We start from the raw sequence: 22,173 nt of genomic DNA on the forward strand, positions 1-22,173 counted from the left end.
AGACTATTTTTTGATGTGCTTCTTTTTATCGTAGGACGTTTATTTATACAAAATAAAAAAAATATTTCTACCAATAAAGAAGAAACACCTAACAAATTTTTTTTTTTTTTTTGAGAAAGACCTTACAAAGTTAAATTCTTTTAAATTATTTAATTTGATAATAAAATAGTATCAAAAGGATGGAAAAAACTGTCAATTAGGTGGTGGTTTAATTGATCTTTTCACTTATGTGAGAAGTTTAATGAGCAAGTCATTTCAAGAAAGTGGATAAAAATATCTGTAAAAATTTTTCTAGAGATCATTTATAATGAAGAAAGATAAGTTTAAAGAGAACAATCTAGAATTTAGAATTAACAAGTTTCCATTCCAACAGGGAACCAAAAGCACAACATTATAAAGAATAGATGGACGAAGTTTTAATATTGGATTTGACGTTATAAAATGTCTTCATCACCATCAATTATTTTGCCTCTACTTTTGCAATCTAAAGAAAAATATTAGACACTCATTATTTGTTTTCCAAACATTAACTTATTTTTAGAAAGAATTGTTTTTTAAATAATTTAATTTAATTATTTAATTCTAGTATTAAAGTTAATTAAAAATTATTAAAATTTTTAGTGATAAGTATCGAAATTGATAAATGTGTATTTATAGTATGATAAGTCATATTTTAAAAAATACTCTTAATTTTCATTTTTACCCAAAAAAAGAATTTTTTTTTTTCTTGATTAACTTTTTAAACGCTCTAAATATTAGAAAATTTATGAATTAGTTGTTGTCACGACCCAATTCCATGGGCCAGACCGGCACTAGGGCCCAGGTAAGCTTAAGGCCCCCGAGGCCCGTAGTAAGCCTGAAACACTAGAATCTATTATCTCAGTATAAATTTCAACATTCAGCCCATATGATAATGAAAAATAACCTCAATATTTTATTATTTCTCGGCCCAAGTTTATCTTCTACAGCATTCCATAGTTCGGGCCCAATTTACAATACATCACATTTCTAACATGAGCTTACAGAATTATTTTGTCTATGTTAATACACGACTAAATATATGTAAATCCTACAACTGCGGAGTCACTAACTCTTTGGTATACATAATTACATAGCAAATAATTGTGGAACTAGGAAAAATTTCTCTGTTGCCCTCCGCCGAAGGAACATAACCTAAATCGGATTAAAGAAGAACTTACTTCCTGAAACATCAAACAAGATATGTGAGCCTTTTAAGAAATAATACCTATTGCACCGCACACGCATTCACACAAATGAATAAATATATCAATCTAGTCATCCGACTAGTTATATGCTCACGCAGTCAGTCACACAAATGGCATATCATTAACACCCACAATCATTAACATCTTCATGTAATCACATCACGTGGAAATTGGTCTGTGGCGTCACCGAAACCCCCGATGAGCCGTCCTCCCACATGGCTCATCCTCTCATAACGTGTGCACCAGGGAGCCGATCCCCCATACTGGCCGACCGGTCTAATCCTCACTTGACCAGCCCTCTCGTTGTTTTTCCATTCTCTCTTTTCTTTTCCATACCAACAGGAGGCAACCCGGTCGTCTCCATCAAATCTAGATCATCAGGCGCTCACAACAGGAGGCCACCCTGCGGGCTGCGATCAAATCTAGATTATCAGGTGCGCCCAATAAAGAAGCCAACCTGTGGTTTTCCATATCATACAAACCACAATGGTAGGTACACACGGGGGCGCCGATCTCCCATTTACCCGGCCGACGGTCCAACCGTCCTCACAAACCCATGGTGACCCACTTCATCCCAACTCCACACAAACAAAGCACAGCAATATCACACACAATTAATCAAGTATTGCAATTAAATGCAAGCATATTAATCAATTAAACATCGTAATGCAATGCACAACTAGACATCCAATTTCAAATGCAAATAAATAAGTAAATAGTGTTAACAATAAACAACAATAATAAAATAAATAATAATAATAATAATAATAATAATGAACAAAATAATGAAAATAAATAAATGAATAATGGAATGCTTAAATGAATAATAATGACAATAAATAAACAATTAGAGTACTTTATTTATTATGTAACAAATAATAGAATTTATCTAAATAAACTTATTAATTATATTATTAATTACAACTAGTCTAAGTTCTATCGAAATTTCGGCAGCACCTCCCCTAAAAATTGGACTATCCACCTGTTTAGATAACACAGTATTATTATATATTTATCAATCAATACACACAGCCCATCCGTCGGGCAATCAATCAACTTAATTCCCATCCTCCTTCAATAGCAATGTCATAGCTAACAAACCATTTAAATTGTCTATCCATTATACATTACTTGTTTATATATATATATATATATATATATATATATATATATATATATATATATATATATATATATATATATATACATCCTTCTAATACAACACAAAAACTCAAATGGTTGATGCCAACTTGCAGAAATAAAAGTTTTCTAAGTCTAAATCATGGATTAAACATTAACTAACTATTCCTATCGAAATCAAATTTATAACTTCAATGTACTATACTAGGCTACAATTTTCCAAAAATAAATAAATTGAAATAATTGCTTGCCAAATCTAAAAGTCTAGACTTCATGATTAAATTTTCATATTTTACACACTAGCTAACTTACTACCCTACAAGAACTTCATTTACAACTTCAAATACCCATCCCAAACATTATGATTCAAAGAACCAACTAATTAATTGCTGCTAACTCAAGGAATTCAAAATTCTCTATTTAATACCCAAAATATATCCACCATTCTTTCATCATTACTAAAATTCTAGATTAGGCATTACAAACCAATGTTTCCATTAAGTTGCAATTTAGTAATCTCATCTCTCAAGTAATCCAATACACAGCTTAAACATATATACCAACCCCAACAAGTATAATTATCTACCTTTTAATTTCATCAGGTATACCAGCTTCTAAGAACCTTCAACAATATAAATATTTATCTTCTAAATCAATCCCAACGATAAAAAGCTATTTAACTGTAATTCATTGGGCTTAAACACTAAATTAGTTCATACACCCCATTACAGCCAATTATTTAAAAACTATTAAATCCTTGACTCCTATTCAAAGAGTAAATATCTAATTAGCACTTAAAATTTTCTAAAGTTCTAAACAAATAAATTAAACATATCCGGCTACCGCAAATACCACAGACTAATCAAATTTAATTATTTACAGAAGAGTAAAAATATTCTATTTAGATATAGACTATTCCGATAATCTTATTTCTTGTTATTTAATTAAATCTACTTATATATAATCCTATCTAAATAATTTAAATCTTATTATTTTATTGTACCTACTTTGATAATTAATCCACATAAATTTGCTAAGGTCACTAAATCTAAACTTCTACAGGTTTTTTTTTTTTTTTTTTTTTTTTTCAGCTATAACACCGAATTTCTAAATTTGTGTCGAATAATTATTTGAAGGTCAATTGAATTCGGGTTGCAAAACTAACTGTATATTCGTAATCTACATAAAAAGGTCAACATTCTGCCATACCCATGCTCCGGTGACCGGAACAACCGCTGGCCGCCGGCATCGCCGCCATACAGGGTGGCGAGGGAGGCGGCAGTCCGGGATCAAGCAATTTCGACACAAATTTGCTTAATATTTCCATGAAAATTACAAATTCCTCTTCACTTTACACAAATCATGCCATTATCTAATGAAATCCCAAATTTTAATTTTTGACACCTTAACAAAATTTCTTCAAGGAATTTCCCTAAACCCCACAGTTAATTATCTATTGACACAAGAAAATCCAAGAAAGGAGGTTAGGGAGTCATGATCGGCTCACCTTGTTGATAGCGGTCGCCGGAAGGCCGGAGGAGAGGGAGTTGCCGAAGGAGGCAGCTTCGAGCTACGCCACTGCAAGGCCGTTCGGCGCGAAGAAAAGCGAGAGACGCGATTGGTGGCGTGAATGGAGTAGAGCGCCGCCTTGCTTTCCTCGCGTGGTGGCCGGAAACGAAGAGAGGAAAGGGGGAGAGGAGGTCGCGCGCTTGGTGCTGGCGCAAGGAAGAAGAAGGGAAAAAGAAAAGAAAAAAAAGAAAAAAAGAAAAGAAAGAAAAAAAAATCTTGGGGCTTCTAGACCATTCCGGTTCGATTCGAACTGGTTTGGTCTAATTCAATGATTCGGCTCAATTTGCTTGGTTTTCGAGTTTTTCGCTTGGTTTTCGAAAAATCAAATTGGTTAATGGGTCCAGTTTAGCAATAATAAAATACTAGCTGGTATAATCTCATTGGTTGAAAATAAAAAATTTAGTTTTTAAATGAAAATTCTACGAAATTAAATTTTCGGGTCGTTTCAATAATGTGATTATTTTTCTCACTAATATGGAGCTGAGAGGTCTTGAATTCAGGGACAGACCGTGAGGATTTTAAGGGACTATGGCTCCAAATTAAAATATTTAAAACTTTTAGAGTGAAAAATTTTTGAAAAAGAATATTTTAATTTTACACCTTATAATTAGTAAAATTATTTTTTAGTCCTTAACTGTTTGGACTGCGTCCATTCAATTAAGTTCAAATTTACATTTATTTGATTATAAATATTTTTACCAATTTAATTAAAAAAAAAACTAGAAAATTCAAAAGTTATTTTTCAACTACAATATTTTCCAAAAACGAAATAGCCTTAAATGGATTTGTGATAGAGAGAGGACAAAATACAAATGGGCAATTAAGTAATTGAATGTGATGGAAATCTACTCAGTACGATTCCATTTAAGTAGTCAATATAAGACATCTAATTAGCAATCCAGTTGGCTTCACATCAAACACCAACAAAAATTAATGACTGAACCAACACCAAAGTCTTCAAAAACGACACTACATATAATAAAAATATCAGTAATATTAATATATTATATTTAAAATACAAACTTTCACTAGGAAATTAAAGATAATCCCATTTTTATTACATCATCACATTCCAAAATATAAAATAGCCCATAACAAAAATCCACAAATTATCTCAACTCCAACATATGTGCTTCTCTTTGCAATTTCACCTCTGCTTTTATCCTCTGCGCTTGATCCACTTTTTGTAGAGTTCCCTTTTAAAGAAAAACACAAGTTAAACCTAGATTTACCCCTGTGCAAAAACTCAGTTCCGGTTCAAACCGAACCGAATCTGTTAAATTGAACTTTTTTTATTCTTAAAGTTTAAACAAAACCAAGTTAAGTGGCTCGCGTAATTAAACCAAACTCAACCGATTTGATTTGGTCCATTTTTTGTTTTTTGGATTTATTTTTAAATTTTAGGCCTTTTTATTTCACACGAGAAAAACTGAATAAAAAATTTTGAAAATCAATTCGGAATTCGGTTCGGTTTCTTCAATTCGACTGGCTTCTGTTGACTGCTGAGTCCTAGATAAAAACTTAATGCAGCAAATGAATTTGACTCTTAAAGTTTAAACAAAAACCAAATTAACTCGCTCACGTAATTGAACCAAACTGAACCGATTTGATTTGGTCCATTTTTTGGACTTAAAGTAAGTTTCTTTTTGTGACGAAATAATAAGTAGACAAATAAATGGATGAGAAATGACTAAATGATGTTAATACTTACCACTGGCAACAGGTGCAGAGCTACTGCTAGTGATGTTAGCAAATCCAGCAAATACCTTAGCTTCTGGCGAGCTAGGAGCCAAGTGTAATAAATCTGAGTCATAAAACATCCAAATGGCAGAATAAATTTTAATAATTCAAAGAAAAAAAAAATAGAAATCCAAGTTTAACCTTAAATAGAATTTTCGGAAAAATATTTTTCATAACAAGAAAGAAAAATTGTCCAAATCCCAATTTTCTGCCTTGACCAAGAGTCAAGGGAGAGGGATCTTATTTTTCCTTATAAAGATTAGTATTTTTTTAATTAAGTTAAATCCAATTACTTGACTTATATTTTATAAAATTTTATTTATTATTTATTATTAAACATGAATGATCAATCTAAATGCTAAAAGAACACGTACATCATAATAAGAAATTATTAAACTGAAAAAAGCCAATTAAAATTTTATTACCTAATAATTAATTTCTCTTTTCTTAAAACATTAAAAATTAATTTCTTTTCTAAAAATTAAAAAAGAAAAAATTAATAATATAGTCCAATTTTGCAAAATATAATTAATTTGTCTTTATCTTCTTAAAAATATACTAATTTATTTCTATGCTTTCCTTTAGCTGCTATGTATTTCTATTCAATTTTTATATATTTTTCTATTAAATCAATAAAGCAGCAATATTAAAATTTTATATTAAAAAAATTACAGTATAATTTATGCAGTTAAAAAAAATATAAATAGTAAGTTTTTATATTTTTAAAAGTATACCTAAAATAAAAAGAGATAAAAGAAGTATTTTTATCATTTTATAAGATAATTAATATTTTAAGAAATAAATTACCTTATAGTTTAACCGAAATAAATTATAAAAAAATTTAGTCTATTTTCCCATTAAAAACATTTTTTTTCTGTACTCAGAGTATCTCCGTCCGTAAGAAGGCCAAAATTAGTCTCCTCAAGGCACTATCAGATACCCAGATGGAGATTTCTATCAAGTACACAGAACACTGCATAGAAAAAAAAAATCCAAAGACATACCGATACACTGTGTGATATTGGCCGGAGCGTGGCAGGCGCTGGGAAGAGTAGCTGCAAGAGTAGCATTGATCTTCAGGCCAAGACTGGGATCGTCGCGATCTTTAATAAGAATACAGAGGCATTTCTTGCTCTTCTCTAACACTTGCTTAAGCCCAGTGCAGCAATCTAAGGTTGGAGCTTTTGCAGTTCCACCAACGTAAGGAAGACACGGGGCAAGACCCACTAGTTGGTTTGCGCATTCTGCTCTCTCTTGCGCAATGTCTGATCTTGCAATACCAATTAGCAGAAGGAAAATTCCCATAGCCAGATGCTTCGACTCCATTGCGGTTGTGAGAGAGAGAGAGAGAGAGAGAAAGAGAGGAAAGGCGAAACAAAAAGATGCCCACTAGACTTTTATGCTTTTTTTGTCTCGACTTTATTTGATATTTTAATTTTTAGATTAATAAGCGTGGCCGTGGGGTTGGAGACTGACTTAGAAACGAGTAAAGCAAGCAACCGTACTACGCATCGCTATCGGTTCATTTTGAATTGAAATTAAATTGAAATTAAACCGTATTATAAATGAATCAGAATCGGATCGAAATTATTAATTTAAAATTTTGAATCGAAACCGACGGCTCAAAGACCAATTAAGATTTATATGGATGTTAAAATCTGAACTTGAATCAGCTCTCAACCAGTGGTTAACTAGCGGTTTTAGTCCAGTTCTAATCTAAAATTTTCTATTTTTATTTTCAAAATGATAATCACTGAGTTTATTTTATACATATCTAAAAGTGTCAATAATATTTTATTATATAATATACTTTACTTAAGATTTTTTTTTTAAATATACTTTATTTTAAAAGTTAAAAATTTAAAAAGTAAAATGGTAAAAAAAGAGAGAAATATTTAGTCTAAACTTATATTGTTTTTAACTTTTTTACCTTTTTAAATTGTTTATTAAGTTTAAAATTACATTCTTTCGAAGCATTTTTCAAAATTTTCTTATAGTTTATTTAATTAATAACATTTAAACAAAATAAAGTGATAATTTATTTTATTTTTTTAAAATTAATTAATTTTATTCTTATATGAGTATGAGCATTTTAAATTTTATTTAAAATAAAATTTATCAATATTTTTTAAACTCATATTAATATTTTCAAAAGAAAGATATAACATTAGAGCCGAATTTAAAAAAAAAAAAAAAACATATATCACCAGAAAAGAGTGATCGGAATCAGAACCAACGGCACCAGAAAGAGTGATCGGAATCAGAACCAACGGTTCAAGAGCCGGTTCAGGTTCAACATTTAAAAAATTTTTAATCATCGGTTCCATGAATCAAATGGTTTCAGCAAAAAAGGCCAGTTTCCAACCATTTCACTCTGATGAAAAAAAAAAGGAACTCAAAACCGGCCAGAATCGGGCCGATTCAGGTCATACCTATCTTGATTCCTCCTTTGAAAAGACTGGTTTACGGGTGCCCCCAAAACCCCACGCCCGAGTTAGAGTAGATATGTTCTTAGACTGACTTGGATTTGAAAAATGGTAATTTAATAAAATATGATTACTTAATTTATATTTTTTTTCTTTATAAATTAGGACCCACATCGGGACTTGTAAATATAACAATTTTTTAAAATATAAAATTTTTTAAAATATAAAATTTTATAATTTTATAAATATTTTTATGCTATTACAAATTAAAATTTTAACCTTTTAAATTAATTTTCAATCTTATAACTAAATAATAAAAAATAAATTTTTTGAAAAAATACTTTTCAAGGAAAATGTTTTCTTTTAAAGATATATATATTTCATAAATCAATTTTTTTCTAAAAATAAAGGAAGCCTCAGTTTGAGTCATGTAAAAGAATTATAGAAATTAAAGTTATTAAAATTAATTTTAGTATATACTGAAATTTGAGTGTTCTAATGCAAATGATTCTCAACTTAAAGCTTTGCTTTTAATATTCATATGTCTCTATCTTCTTATGACTGTCCTTAATAGATTTATAATCTTTATTCTGTCTATCATTGTAAGTTTACTTCAAAACAACATTGTAAAAAATATACCTTGTATAGTAATATTTTCTAAAAGAAAAAAGCTGAGTATTTTAATCATTAATTTTGGTAATAAAGTGATAAATAAGTTAGTTTTGTGTACCCGCGAACAATTCTCGATTTCTAACTGAAAATTATTTAGCTATATAAAAGCGTTTGATTTTCGGGTCTTAGTTTGGTTACCATATATCACTAACCAAATTTATTTTTAAGTCTAAAATAGTTTATTAGGTTTGAAACAACAAAATTCAAATGGAATCAAACCAATTTAATTCGATTTGGATCGATTATTATACCATTTAATTTCAGATTTACGTATCATAAAAACATATTCTTATAAATCAAAATCAAGATAATTCAATTTGATTTGGTTTGGTCAACAGAATGCTCACTTCTAATTTTATAAAATTAATTTAAAATATTATTGTATATAATGCTTAATTATTAAAATAAATTAGCGGAAATAAAAAAAAATGTTTATCCTTGAACACTGGGGTGGAGAAAAAAGAAATTAATAATATCAGTCGTTGAAGACTGAAAGTGAAGAGTTCACATGTCAGGAAATTGATTGTCTTGAAGTGGGACAAGCAAGCAATTCTGTTAGGCATACAGCGAATCTCATCCACAATTAATACATGTTGGCGGGGGTTGGATAACTTACCATTCTTTCTACCTTTAAATAGTTAATTAACCATCTTTGGCAAAACACATTTTTTATTTTTTCTACTTTTTTAATTTTGCTTAGTCAGGACACTGACAGGTGATAGACAAAATAAATTTATTAAGGTTATAATTGTAAATAAAGTTATGCTAAAAGGTAAATTTGGATTTGAATTTTAGTTTTTATTTACTTTTTTCTTATTACTATTTTGGTACGAAAATGATTTTCACATATCACTTTCGTACTTGAGTTTTTATTTACTTTTTCTTATTGCTGTCTTTGAAAATTGAGATTTTCACATGTCACGTTATTGTTGGATATATTTTATAAAAGATGACTTGAAATTTTATTTATTAAGAGCGGATACGAGACAGGTAGAGTATTTATACCGCTCCGATCCATTGAATAAAGATGTGAACAGTTATAAATAGGTGTGAGATATATATGTATAATGAAATTATTATTTGAAATAGATATGGATAACTATTTTCAATTTTGCCGAATCTTTAATTGTTTCCTTCCATACTAAATAAACCGATAAGTTCTCAATTACCAAAGATCTCTCGATTAGGTGGTCATCAGTGGCTAGAGTCATCTTCCACTTTTCATATCAATTGAGTATGCATTTGCTTAAAGTTTATAGCTTTTTGTAAGCTCAAAGTTATGTGTTTCTCTTGGAAAATAGCTTTTGGCTCTTAACTTGAACTTCGTATCTTCATGAGTTGAACTTTTAAAAAAATTTATCTCTCTTCTGATTTCATCATCAAAACAATCAAACGGTATGAATTCAGTATGTGGTTGATATTTTGATGTTTGGTGAATGAGAAAGTGGAGAAGAAAAAGGAGGTTATGCAAAACCACTACATTTTTTTGACATTTCATGTTTTTTCTAATTTTTTTTAAAATAAATACTTTTCAGTTAAAAATATCAAAAATATTATTTTTTTTTCTTTTTGTCAAAAATTAGATCTTTTTCTCAATTGTTTTGTTAATTATAAAAAACTGATTTTTGAACAAATTGTTTATTACCTTCAAATTCAAGAAGCAAATAGGATGTTATTCCCTCAATCATATATACTAAATTATATCAAATTGATTTGTCTTTTTTCACTATTTAAAATTAAATTATAATATTTAAAATCTTCGTATAATACAAGAACATGTTTATTAGATAAAAATATATATAACAAAAAATAAGTCAAAATTCATATTAATAAATTTCATGACTGCTTCAGTTTCATATTTTTTTATTAATAACAGAATTTAAATCATTTAATTTTCATTTAAAAAATATCATTTACATGTTATCCAACTAATTGATGAAATATGAAATTAATGAAATTTAAATTTCGGTATTTTGTGAAATCAATGAATTTTACATTATATTAGTTCAAATAGCCATGAAACTATTCATAAGTAAAGTAATTAAAATATACATGCGATAAAAGTTTTTGAAAAGCTTTAAAAGTCTAAAACGAAAATTTTTTGTGATTGAAGATAAGAAAATATACCTAATATAAAATAATTTAAGTAATTTTAAGAGATAGAACTGTAAATAAGCTAAATCACTTGAGAACTGCTCATAGCTTAGTTAGCAATTTAGTTCGGAAAAAGCTTAATCGACTTCAATCGATAAGCCTAACAATATTTATATTATATAATTAATAAAATTTATATAATTAATTTAATAGAAAATATATTTAATAATTTAATAAAAAATAGAAAATTAATAAAATAATAGTAATTATTATTAATAATTAATAAAATAACTACAACTAATCAAAATTAATATTTCTTATAGTTTTAATAACCGTGCAAACATAAACTTTTTTTATTACTCATCAATCAGACAGATGAATTTTTTTGAAAGAATTGTTTGAGAAACAAGTGATAACTTTTTGGTCGTGATTCTCAGACTTACTTCTCTCATTCTATCAAACTAATCTTATTGTTGGATCTAGTAAATTAGATTTCTAAGCGTTTGCAAAATTTTGTTTATTCACTTTAAATTGAGTATCTATTTTCTTTTCTTTCTGAGTAGGATTGAAAATCCTGTATTTTACATATCCATGTGATAAAGTCTGAGTTTCCGAAATAGTGCAAAAAGAAATACTTCGGATCATTGGTATTTGACTCACACTTGTTCTAAAAAAAGTCTAAGGCATTTTAAATTGTTGATTGACTTTGTTGAAGCAAAAAAAAAAAAAAAAAAAAGAAAAACCTCTAAAATTATTCGAATATTGGACCTTCCGAAAAATAATGTCTTCTACTAAAACATGCGTCTAAAAAACAGAAAGCCTTTTGAAAGAAGCTATTCAAGAACTAAAAGGAGCTTGTTCTTCTCCATGAACAAGTATAAAGAGGAACAAGCAGAAAGAAACTAACTATAAAGAAATTAATCGCTTTTCTGTTTTCTAATTAATCACATATCTATTTATATTTTAGAATCTTTTTTATAATCTTTATTTCTTTATTCTTATTTTATTCTAATAATACTTTATTAGACTTTATCAAAAATTAGAACAATATTATTAATAATTAGAATATATTATTCTGTAATTAGAATATTATTAATTAGAATATAACAAATAATAATATATTATCATAATAATATATTAAAATATTAAACAATATAATATATAAATATATCAAATATAATACATAATTATATTAAATCTAATATATCACGATTTAAAATTATTATATATTGCCTTTTCATTTCACCTTCACTTCGGATTCTTTCTACAAAACTACAAAAGGCAATTCAAAATAAAAAAGAAAATTTTTATTTATGTTTTATCTAGTTGTTTAGAATTTTTAAATTCTATTAGAAAATTTTATTTTATTAGAGAATAAAAACAGAAACTCAAAATCAAAGTTGAGTATGAATATTAAAATTGAAAGAAATTGAATTTTTATTGATTTCTATTTCTATATTTATTTATATTTTTATGTTTTTGTAATAATTTATTACATTTATATTTATTTAATATATTATCATATAATTATATTAATATATAATGATTATAATATCTTATTATCATTATTACCATTATTAGTATTATTATTATATATTTATTATTATACATATTTATAGTTTTCACTAATGATCCATGTAAAAAGTTACACCAAGTAAGAAATGTAGAAAAATTAGTTCATAAAGACTGCTATTGTATAATTATTCATCAACAGATGCCGCTTCTCATATTGGGTAAAAATGCAAACCTACAGCCGGGCCCAGAAGTAGAAATAATGGTACCAGAGATGATATTATTTCTATAAAGTAGAGACCCAGAAATAGATTCACAACCTTTAATATCTACAATTCAATAATGAAAGCGATTTATTAATATAGAATTTGCAGTCAATAAAATAGGGATCATTAAAACACCAAACTTTATTTGGTCGTAGACATTTCGAAAATACCTCTAACAGATGGACAAACAATCAATTTTGGAAGATCTTATTGTCTACCACTTTCAGATATAATCTATCTTATTCAAAAGGGAAGAACTTGCATTAGTATCTCAATTTCAATTCAAACATAGGTTTAAGTCACATTCCATGATCTAAGATTATGCAATTATTGGAGAAAAATTACTTGCGCTGTTGAATCAGGATCAACTAGGACATAAATAAAGCATTGAGTCAAGCACTTCTTTGATGTCAAGGCAATAACTATGAATAGCCATCAAATCTCGAAAAAGGACAGAAGAACAAAACTTATTATTGACATATAATGCATTATGGACGTACAATTATAATACTTCAATCGGGTTATTCTATTTTACCTTTTAGGAAGAAAAGAACTTAAATCAAAATACTTAATAACATGATGATACATTTATAGAAAACTTCTATCCCAAGCACACACAATGGAGTTGTGGACAGTTAAGTGAATTTGATATACGAAATAATTGGTCTATACACAACATTATGTAGTAAATGACGTAATGCCAGAGAAATCATTATAGCAAGGCATGGGGGGCGCGCGGGGGGAGGGGGGGGGATCATAAGCGTCTACATCCTAAAACCTATTTTTGACGGAATAAGAAGACATATATGGTAGAATCATAACCATAGAATATGAATCTAATCGAATTGCATATATTTGTGACATACACTATGAGAATGTTAAAATAGATATATTTTACATTAAAACAAAAAAAAGGAGATTTGGCGAAATTGGTAAACTTTACGAACTTAATTGGATTAAGCTTTAATATAAAAACTTACTAAGTGATAACTTTCAAATTCAGAGAAATCGTGGAATTAAAAATGGAAAATCCTGAACTAAATTCTACTTTCCGAAAACAAACAAAGTTCAAAATTAGACAATAAAAAAGAAGGATTTGTGTAAAGACTCAAATGGAAAGCTGTTCTAACAAATGGAGTTGCCTGCCTTATAGAGTAAAGGAAAGATTAAATAAATTTTACTTGATTAAAAATCCCATTTTTTTTATGATTCTAAATAATATTAAACCAATATAAAACAACAAGATTTCCTGAGATATAAAAATTCATAAAAATACATAATAAAACTGACTATATACTGTAAAATTTATAGCATTATAATAAAATAGTATGTGCGACAGCTACCCTATTCTACATTAAATTAAAGAATAAATAAAAACAGAATGGAATATCTCTGACTTTAAATGACAAAAAGAAGTAATACTGTAATATAATAATGATAAAAAAGTGGAATTTTTGTCTTTAATCTCTGGTTGAGATAGAGAGAGACAAAGGATACTATGATAAGTTTTGTTTTGTAATGCGTGATTTGAACCCGTGAATAAATGGATCCATCCGTGATTAACAATATCATTACCATATGTAGTAAAGTTAACCACACATCACATGTTTCTTCCTTATTTTTATTTTATTTTATTTTCATTTTTCTGAGATCAACGACATGTCACATTATATTATGGGCCACGTTTGACAGAATAGAAAAGTTTTGGATATATCATCAATTTGACTTATGTTTGACTTAACAATTAAGTCGTTAAACTTTAATTTTACCATTTATTTATTTTTCCAAATTATTTTATCTACATTGTAATGGTCTTGACAATTTATTCCATTTTCAGTTTATAATTAATTTAATCCACATTTTAGTATTTTATTTTATTTTATTGTCCAAAATAATTGTAAAATTATTACATGTTTTGTGATGCATTCTGGGCTCGTGAGTCCCTACATTGTACCATGACTATTACAATCTAAGAGAAATGAATGAGTTTGATTATCCAAATGGAGAAGGGTTGCCATCCATACCTAATTGAAACAAGCCAAAATTTCCGAAATAGCGATTAGATTTTTTGCAAAAAAAACTTAATCGCTTAATCAACAAGGTATCGATTGAGATGATGGGCGATCTTAATTCCTTATAAACACAAGTTCGATATCCGAAAAGTGCATTTTAATGAGAGAGTCAAATATTTTTATGCTCTATGGGGATTCAAAACCTAATCTCTTATGCAATGCATTGAATTTGATTTACTGCAATGCATGCTACAAAATAATTAAACTTGCACAACAACAAATTTTTTTCTATTGTAATTACCTTGTCCCTTTAAATTTGTGTCCTCCGTGGGATAATATGCAGGAGATTCCATTAAAAAAATCGTGGAATTGTAGCTGTTCTTAGATTCTCTAAAGAAAATCAAATTTTGTTAAAGATCTGAAAAGGAACGAAGAAGAAACTATAATTTCTTTTAATGACTCTTTCAGTATAAGAAACCGAAAAGTAGAAAAATATGAGGGATCGAAGGAGAATCAATCGAAGATTGTGAATTAAGAATTTGGTGAGAGAAAGACGAGAGAGAAGGAGATAGATATAAGGAATAAAACTCAATTTGCACCATGAACTTGCAAACAATATTCAGTTTGTCCAAAAGTTAATTTTTTGTACAATTAACCTCCTAAACTTGCACCAAAAGAACAAAAGTCAAATTTAGTATTCAAAATAATTTTAAATTAAATCAAAATATAATTAAAAATAAAGAAATATTTCATTTAGATCAAATACAATTAAGAAATAATTAACAAAAAAATAATAAAAGTTTTTAAACCAAATATTCATATAATCAAATATTTTCTAATGCTATAATTTTGTTTAAATCAAATGTTCTGTTTATTTTTTTAAAATTAAAGATAAGACACTATAATTTTTTTATAATTATTGTTATGTTGTTAAATAATTTTTCTTTCTTAATTTTAAAATTTTTAAATAATTTTATTAGTTAAAAATATTTAAAAAATAATTTTTATGATAAATTCGGTGTTTTGTTCTTTTGTGCAAGTTTAGGGGTAAAGTGTAAAAGAAATTAATTTTTAGGCAAATTGAATATTGCTTTCAAATTCAAAGGGGCGAATTGAATTTTATTTCTAAATATAAAGAATTAGTATATGAGCCTATAAAGAGGGTACTTTAGTCTTTTCAATTATACTTAACATTTAAAAGCCTTCTGACTATTTAGCTGTGCGGATACTAAACCTGCAGGGTGTATAAGTCTTTCTCCAAAATATAGGGATAAGGTAATAGATTCTAAGAGACTAGATACCCATTTAATAAATTTCAAAAAATATCAATTCATAGGTAGTCATGAAATTTTAGGCAAGTACATTTCCCATCCAAGCACTCCTTATAAGCTAGCAATCAAGTACTAATCAACATCTGTTGAATGAAATGGAAGTTCATTCGGTTTTGAGAACTTCAATGCATGTGCATTTACTAAGGCTTTCTTGATCGGTTTGCTTCACTTTCCAAGTCAAATCAGTTCCTTTAGAAAGGTAAAAATCGTAAATTCAATTATTCGGTCCAATTTAATTTTTTGTTCATCATGCTTCCTCAGTTCAGTTTGATTTTTGATTTTGATCATTCAATTTTTAGGTTAAGGGTGCTTTGGTTCATCAAACTGAATGCTTATCCTCTCACTTACTATTTATAAGTATTGTTTGTGATAATTATAAAAAAATAAGTGAATTTACTAAACCATCTCAATTTTAAAAAAAAATAGTTAACATAATTTACCTTTATCAATTTTATAAATAATTAATACTTATTTAGTGAAATATCAAATACTCAAAAGTTTTAAAAAACACTTGTTAAAATGTTTATAAAATGATAAATGAAGTGAGGAAAGAAAAATTTTCTAAATAAAGAGGAAGTACTAAATCCCATTTGAAAGTGTCTTCATTACATTTCCAATTCAGGCCTAACCTATAAAAATACTTCGATCTTTGCGACTTGTTGTAATAACACCCTAAACTGACCTTCGTCCTTCAAGCACCCTAACTCAGTAACTTAGATATATTGTCACCTTAAATGCAAAATTAGCTAGGATTTTACAATATAATAGTAATAAAGTGGATCCACCTAACTAGCTTGAGTTAATTTAATCCAAACCCCATAAAATCAAGCAAAATGCATTGTTTCATAAACCTAATATTAATATATATATATATATATATATATATATATATATATATATATATATATATATATATATAAAACCCTAATTCCCCAATTCCTTCTCCTTCTCCATCGGTAATCAATTGAAAAACTCTTGTTGCACATAACGTCGACATATGGATTCATCGTCCACGACCATCTACCCTTGTATGCTGGTCTTTGGACATTCCTAAAACCCTAATTCCCCAATTCCTTCTCCTTCTCCATCGGTAATCAATTGAAAAACTCTTGTTGCACATAACGTCGACATATGGATTCATCGTCCACGACCATCTACCCTTGTATGCTGGTCTTTGGACATTCCTCTTCTTCATCCTGTCAAAAAACCTTTGAGCACAATCCACAACCCTACATTTGGAATACATATCAATAAGCACAGAGCCCATCTAAACAACCAATGAGAGATGAGATTTCAACATTAAACAATGAATTTGCCTACCCATTTTCAGGTCTTGTCACATCTCGATCCGGCAAAGCGATCCTAATAGGGTGGGTAGAGTAAAGCTTTTGACTAGCTTCTAGGATGGCAGGTTAGCTATGGGTAGTGGAATGCGAGACATAAGAATGAATTAGATAATATATTGAAAATGGGAGAAACTATCACTAGAGGTGCCTTTTGGTGGAATGCCATAGAGAGTTAAAAGAACTCCAAGGTTAAATGTGCTCACTTAATGGAAATCCTAGGATGGGTGACCTCCTGGGAAGTTCCCATTTCATCTGCGGGACAAAACTGTGCGGGTCTTACCAATCCAGTATGGGATGGAATTGGCTTGACTTAAAGCGGACAATTTCTCTGGTGGTTGGAGTCTAGCGCGACAATTGGTATTAGAGCCGGATTCCCTTTAATAGATGTATGGTTTGAGGACGAACAACATGGAAGCTGGTGGGACTATGACATCCCAACCCAGCAAAATGATCTTAAGAGGGTGGGTAGAGCAAAACTCCTAGCTAGCTTCTATGATGGTAAGCTAGTTATGGATAGTGGAAAGCGAGACGCATGAATGAATCGTATCATATATCGATAAAAGGAAAACTAATCATTAGAAGCGTTTTTTGGTGGAATGACTTGGAGAGTTGGAAGGTCAATTTAGAGTGACAATATATCTAAGTTACTGAGTCAGGGTGACTGAGGAACGAAGGTCAATTTAGAGTGATATTGCAATAAGTCGCAAAGGTGGGGCTATTTTTGTAGGTTAGGCCTCCAATTCATGTCTAGTAGCAGGTGAATGCATTTTTGGGGAAACGAAATCTTCTATAGCAGAATACATGAATTTAGGCCTCAACTTTATTACTCCATTCACCCCTAGAAGATAGTCGATCATTCCTTTTTGGTTTGTTCCAGAATATAGTCCACTTTCCTTTTTTCCATTATAGTTAATCCTTAAATTGTCTATTATACCCTTATTAAATTTTATCTTATTTTCGATAATCTTCATTAATTCTTACTTATCATTCTAATATAATAATTGTTTATATGTTATTTAAGATGAACATAATAGAAAAGTTATATAAATAAAATTGTTATTTAACTATAATAACTGCTACTTTTTTAATTTATGTGAAAATAAAAAGTGGACTATCTTTTTGGATAGAGGGAATACTTTAATCTTGTAATACTCTAAATTTTGTGAATGACTTATTGTATATTTGAACTTACAAATTTTGGTAACATTCACACCAATATAATAGTTTTTAGGATTTTTGGCTGTTATTTGTATTATATAAATTTGATGTGTATTTAGAATAACTTTTGAAATAATAATTTTAACATTTTTTAACTATGTAATAACTGTTTAATTGATCGTATTTTGTAAGTTGAAGTATTCAATAAAATGATTCTAATTAAAGTATTTAATAGGTATAATTTTCTAAATTCAAATGTTTAATATATCAAAATAAAAGTCGAAGGCATCACAAAATTAAAGTAACAAAGTTGATTCAACCAACCTTCTGTTAATGTAAAAGCCACTCTCTTTAATTTAGGATCCATCGGATAATAACAAACTAATAGAATCATTCGTTTTACATTGATACATTATTTTATTATTTTTTAGCAATTTGATTTATTATATATATTTAATTAATGAAATAATTTAATTATATTAATTGATTTAAAGCTAATTTCAGCCATAAAATCTTCATTGATGGTATTTTTCTTCAAAATTCATTTTCAATATTCATTAGTACTAAAATGTAAACGTAAATTTTCAGTTTAAATATTTCTTGAATACCAAAAATAAAACACATCCTAAAAAGACAGGATGAGAAAAAAGATGAAATCGGTATTAATTGCTTCTAGTACCAATCAACTAAATTTATATTAACAATCAATTACTATTAATTTCTCCATCTGCCTCACAACACCTCCAAGCTGGCCTTAGGCCTACTTGAAATAGATTCATTTAAGGACACATTCTTGAAATAGGCTGCGTTTATAAATATTTACAGCTTGATGTTGATAAAACATTGTTGGAATTAATAGCGACCGATATATTGGATAAGCAAAGAAAATCCAAAAAATCTTACACAAAAAAAAAAAAAAAAAAAGAAAATCTAAATATTAATAGGTTAATTTATTACCTAACTACATTAATTAAACCGAACTGAAAATATATATATCATATTTGATTTAAGTATTGCTTGATTATCTAATGCTCTAATTTATATAAATTGAATTATATGATTTGAGATAAAGTGTTTAAATTGATTTTACAGTGTAAAATATTGAAGGCTAAATACATAAATTTGTCCTTAAAGTTTATACGTTTTACTTTATAGCACACTTAAGTTTACAGGGAACCTATCATGCCTTGGGTTTAGGGGTGAGCATTCGGCCAATTCGGTTAATTTGGCTAAATTTTTTAACGAACTTTTTTCACCGAATTTTTTTTATTTAACTTAACTTAACTTAGATAATTATTTAACCAAACCATTTTAAGCAAAGTAATTTTGATTATTAACCGCACCGAAGTTCAAAAAAATAGAGAATTAATTAACCGACTGAACTTAATCGAACTTTTGTGATTAACCGAATTATCCGAAATAAATGTTCACCGAAATTACTAGTCATTACACATGTTTCCATAATAAACAGTCGCTAAAATATTTTCAACAATAAAAAACGTAAAATATATTAAGCTTCAACAACAATAATCTCAAAATATTCCACATTCAAAATCCTTGTTTTGCCTTAATATCAAATGTAAGAAGAGTCCACATTCAAAATCTCAAAATATTAAGATGAAACCACATTCAATATATTAAGCTTCAACAATAACAAATGGTCTGCCTCTGCTCCTATCCAGACTAGTCTTGATGTCTCTTTTCGACTTGCACATTCAAAATCCTGCATGGGATTTGGAACAAAATCATATACTTAGAGCTTCAAATCAAAATATTCATCATCAAAATTATAGCTAAATAGTCAGTTGCATATCAAATAATATGCCTTAGAATGAATTCTAAGGAAAACCTTATCATCATTGAAATCCATCTAAAAAACATCAAAAGTAAATTGATATTCTTAAATTAGAGATGTAAATTTGGATGAGAAAAAAATTACCAGATAATTATTTGCAATTATATAATTAGTTTATTTGGAAGTATATATATATATATATATATATATATATTATTCTTAAGGAATCAGTTTGTTGATCTAGCTTTTGCATCACCACAGGACGCTGCAAGAAAATTGGGATATAGTTACGGAATTTTCGAAAGCTAAGTTTAATAAATCCGTAGCTAATCACATATTGCTACAGAATAACTATGGAATATTTTCGTCCCTGAAACCCTTGTAGCTAAAAATATAGCTACGAATTTATAGTACGTAGCTATTTAGCCATGAAATAGCTACCATAAATCTGTAGTAATAAAGAATCTAATCACTGTCAAAAAATGTGTAGCTAATCTGTAGCTACATATTCGGTCTCTAAATAGTAGCAATGCCGTAGCTAAATCGGTAGCCATTTTATAATAAATTCACAGCTATTTATTGTAAATCCATATTTAAAATTGTTTAGCCAATCCGTAGCTAAAAGTTTCCATGACTAACCTGTAGCAATTCCATAGCGAAAATCTAGAGCTATTTTGTAGCAATGTTGTAGCTAGAGTTAAACACATCTGATTCCAAAATTGTATAGCTAATTCGTAGCTGTTTTACTAGATATTTATATATTTTTTATTTTGGACTCAGGAAATCTGTTAAAAATATAAATCATAAAGCAAATATGAAAAAGAAACTATATATATATATATATATATATATATATTCTCCATAATTCAAACATATTTAGTACACTTTTTTAATACTAGATATATTTGTAACTAAGTTCAAATATGTAAACATTTTAATCATAGATATTCAACCAAAAGAAATTCACCAAGAGATATTCCTCTAACCATCCAAGCCTTAAAACATCATTTTCATCTTCATTTGTCGCAGGATCAACACTGGAGTTGGAAGTAGGAGCATTAGGGTCTAAATCTAAATGGTTTGAAGATACTGGTGGCTGGCTTGACTTGATTTGCAAATGCTTATGAATTTGAGAAATCATATTTGTTTGTTGCTGAAGCAATCTGTCAATGCATCTTGTCGTTCTTTCAGTGAATGAATTAACTCCATGGCATCCGACGAGGTCGATGAGGAACTAAATGAGCTGCCACTCATACCAGGATGTGGGTAGAAGAGGGAAGCTTGAGAGCCAATGCCGTAGACTCTACGTTTATGTTTTCCTCCTGTAACCTCCAAATACAACTAAAAGGTTAAACTAGGGTATAGATGTTAAAAAGATCAAATTAGGGTATCATTATAACAACACATTAAGTTCAGGGTATTTTTGGTGGTTAAGCCATTATTTTATATTAATTTTAAAATACATAATTTGGAAGTAACTTGAATAATTATTTGTTTTTTGAATTAAATTATATTAAATATGATGGAGTTTGTCATATTTAAAATGAACTAGTGTTAGAACCGCGCGATGCGAGGAACAATATTGAATGATGAAATAATTTTTTATAACTTCGATATAAATACAACAAGAAAATTAAACGGTTGACACGAATACGACACGTTTAACCTGCTTAATATCATAAACAGATTAAGTGAGTCGTGTTGACCCATATACAACTCGTGTAACCCGCTTAATATTATAGTGGATGTGTTGACCTATATACGACCCATTTAACTTGCTTATACAATATGTTTAACTTTTAACATATAATAATTTTGAGAATTTAACTAATTATATATAAATAAGAACTTAAGTATTTTTTTTATTTTATGTTTATGATTTATTA

At 28.4% G+C, this 22,173-nt stretch overlaps 1 protein-coding gene and 1 long non-coding RNA gene across 2 annotated transcripts; both read right to left on the minus strand.

Annotated features, from left to right (window-relative positions):
- Window positions 1-911: 911 nt before the first annotated feature.
- On the minus strand, window positions 912-4,374 carry LOC149494566 (uncharacterized). Its single transcript, XR_016321565.1, has 2 exons — window positions 3,874-4,374; window positions 912-1,202 (listed from the first exon to the last, which is right to left on the minus strand). It is a non-coding gene; the product is annotated as an uncharacterized LOC149494566 (long non-coding RNA).
- A 537-nt stretch (window positions 4,375-4,911) lies between these two features.
- Window positions 4,912-7,089, minus strand: LOC105650974 (non-specific lipid transfer protein GPI-anchored 6). Its single transcript, XM_012237947.4, has 3 exons — window positions 6,680-7,089; window positions 5,647-5,739; window positions 4,912-5,131 (listed from the first exon to the last, which is right to left on the minus strand). Exons 1-3 carry the CDS (start codon window positions 6,999-7,001, stop codon window positions 5,001-5,003), a joined length of 546 nt encoding a protein of 181 aa, XP_012093337.1. The 5' UTR covers window positions 7,002-7,089; the 3' UTR covers window positions 4,912-5,000.
- Window positions 7,090-22,173: the final 15,084 nt, after the last annotated feature.

The sequence above is a fragment of the Jatropha curcas genome, chromosome 7 (assembly GCF_041381405.1).
Source record: "Jatropha curcas cultivar XTBG-Jc1 chromosome 7, XTBG_Jcur_1.0, whole genome shotgun sequence".
Classification (NCBI taxonomy): Eukaryota; Viridiplantae; Streptophyta; class Magnoliopsida; order Malpighiales; family Euphorbiaceae; genus Jatropha; species Jatropha curcas.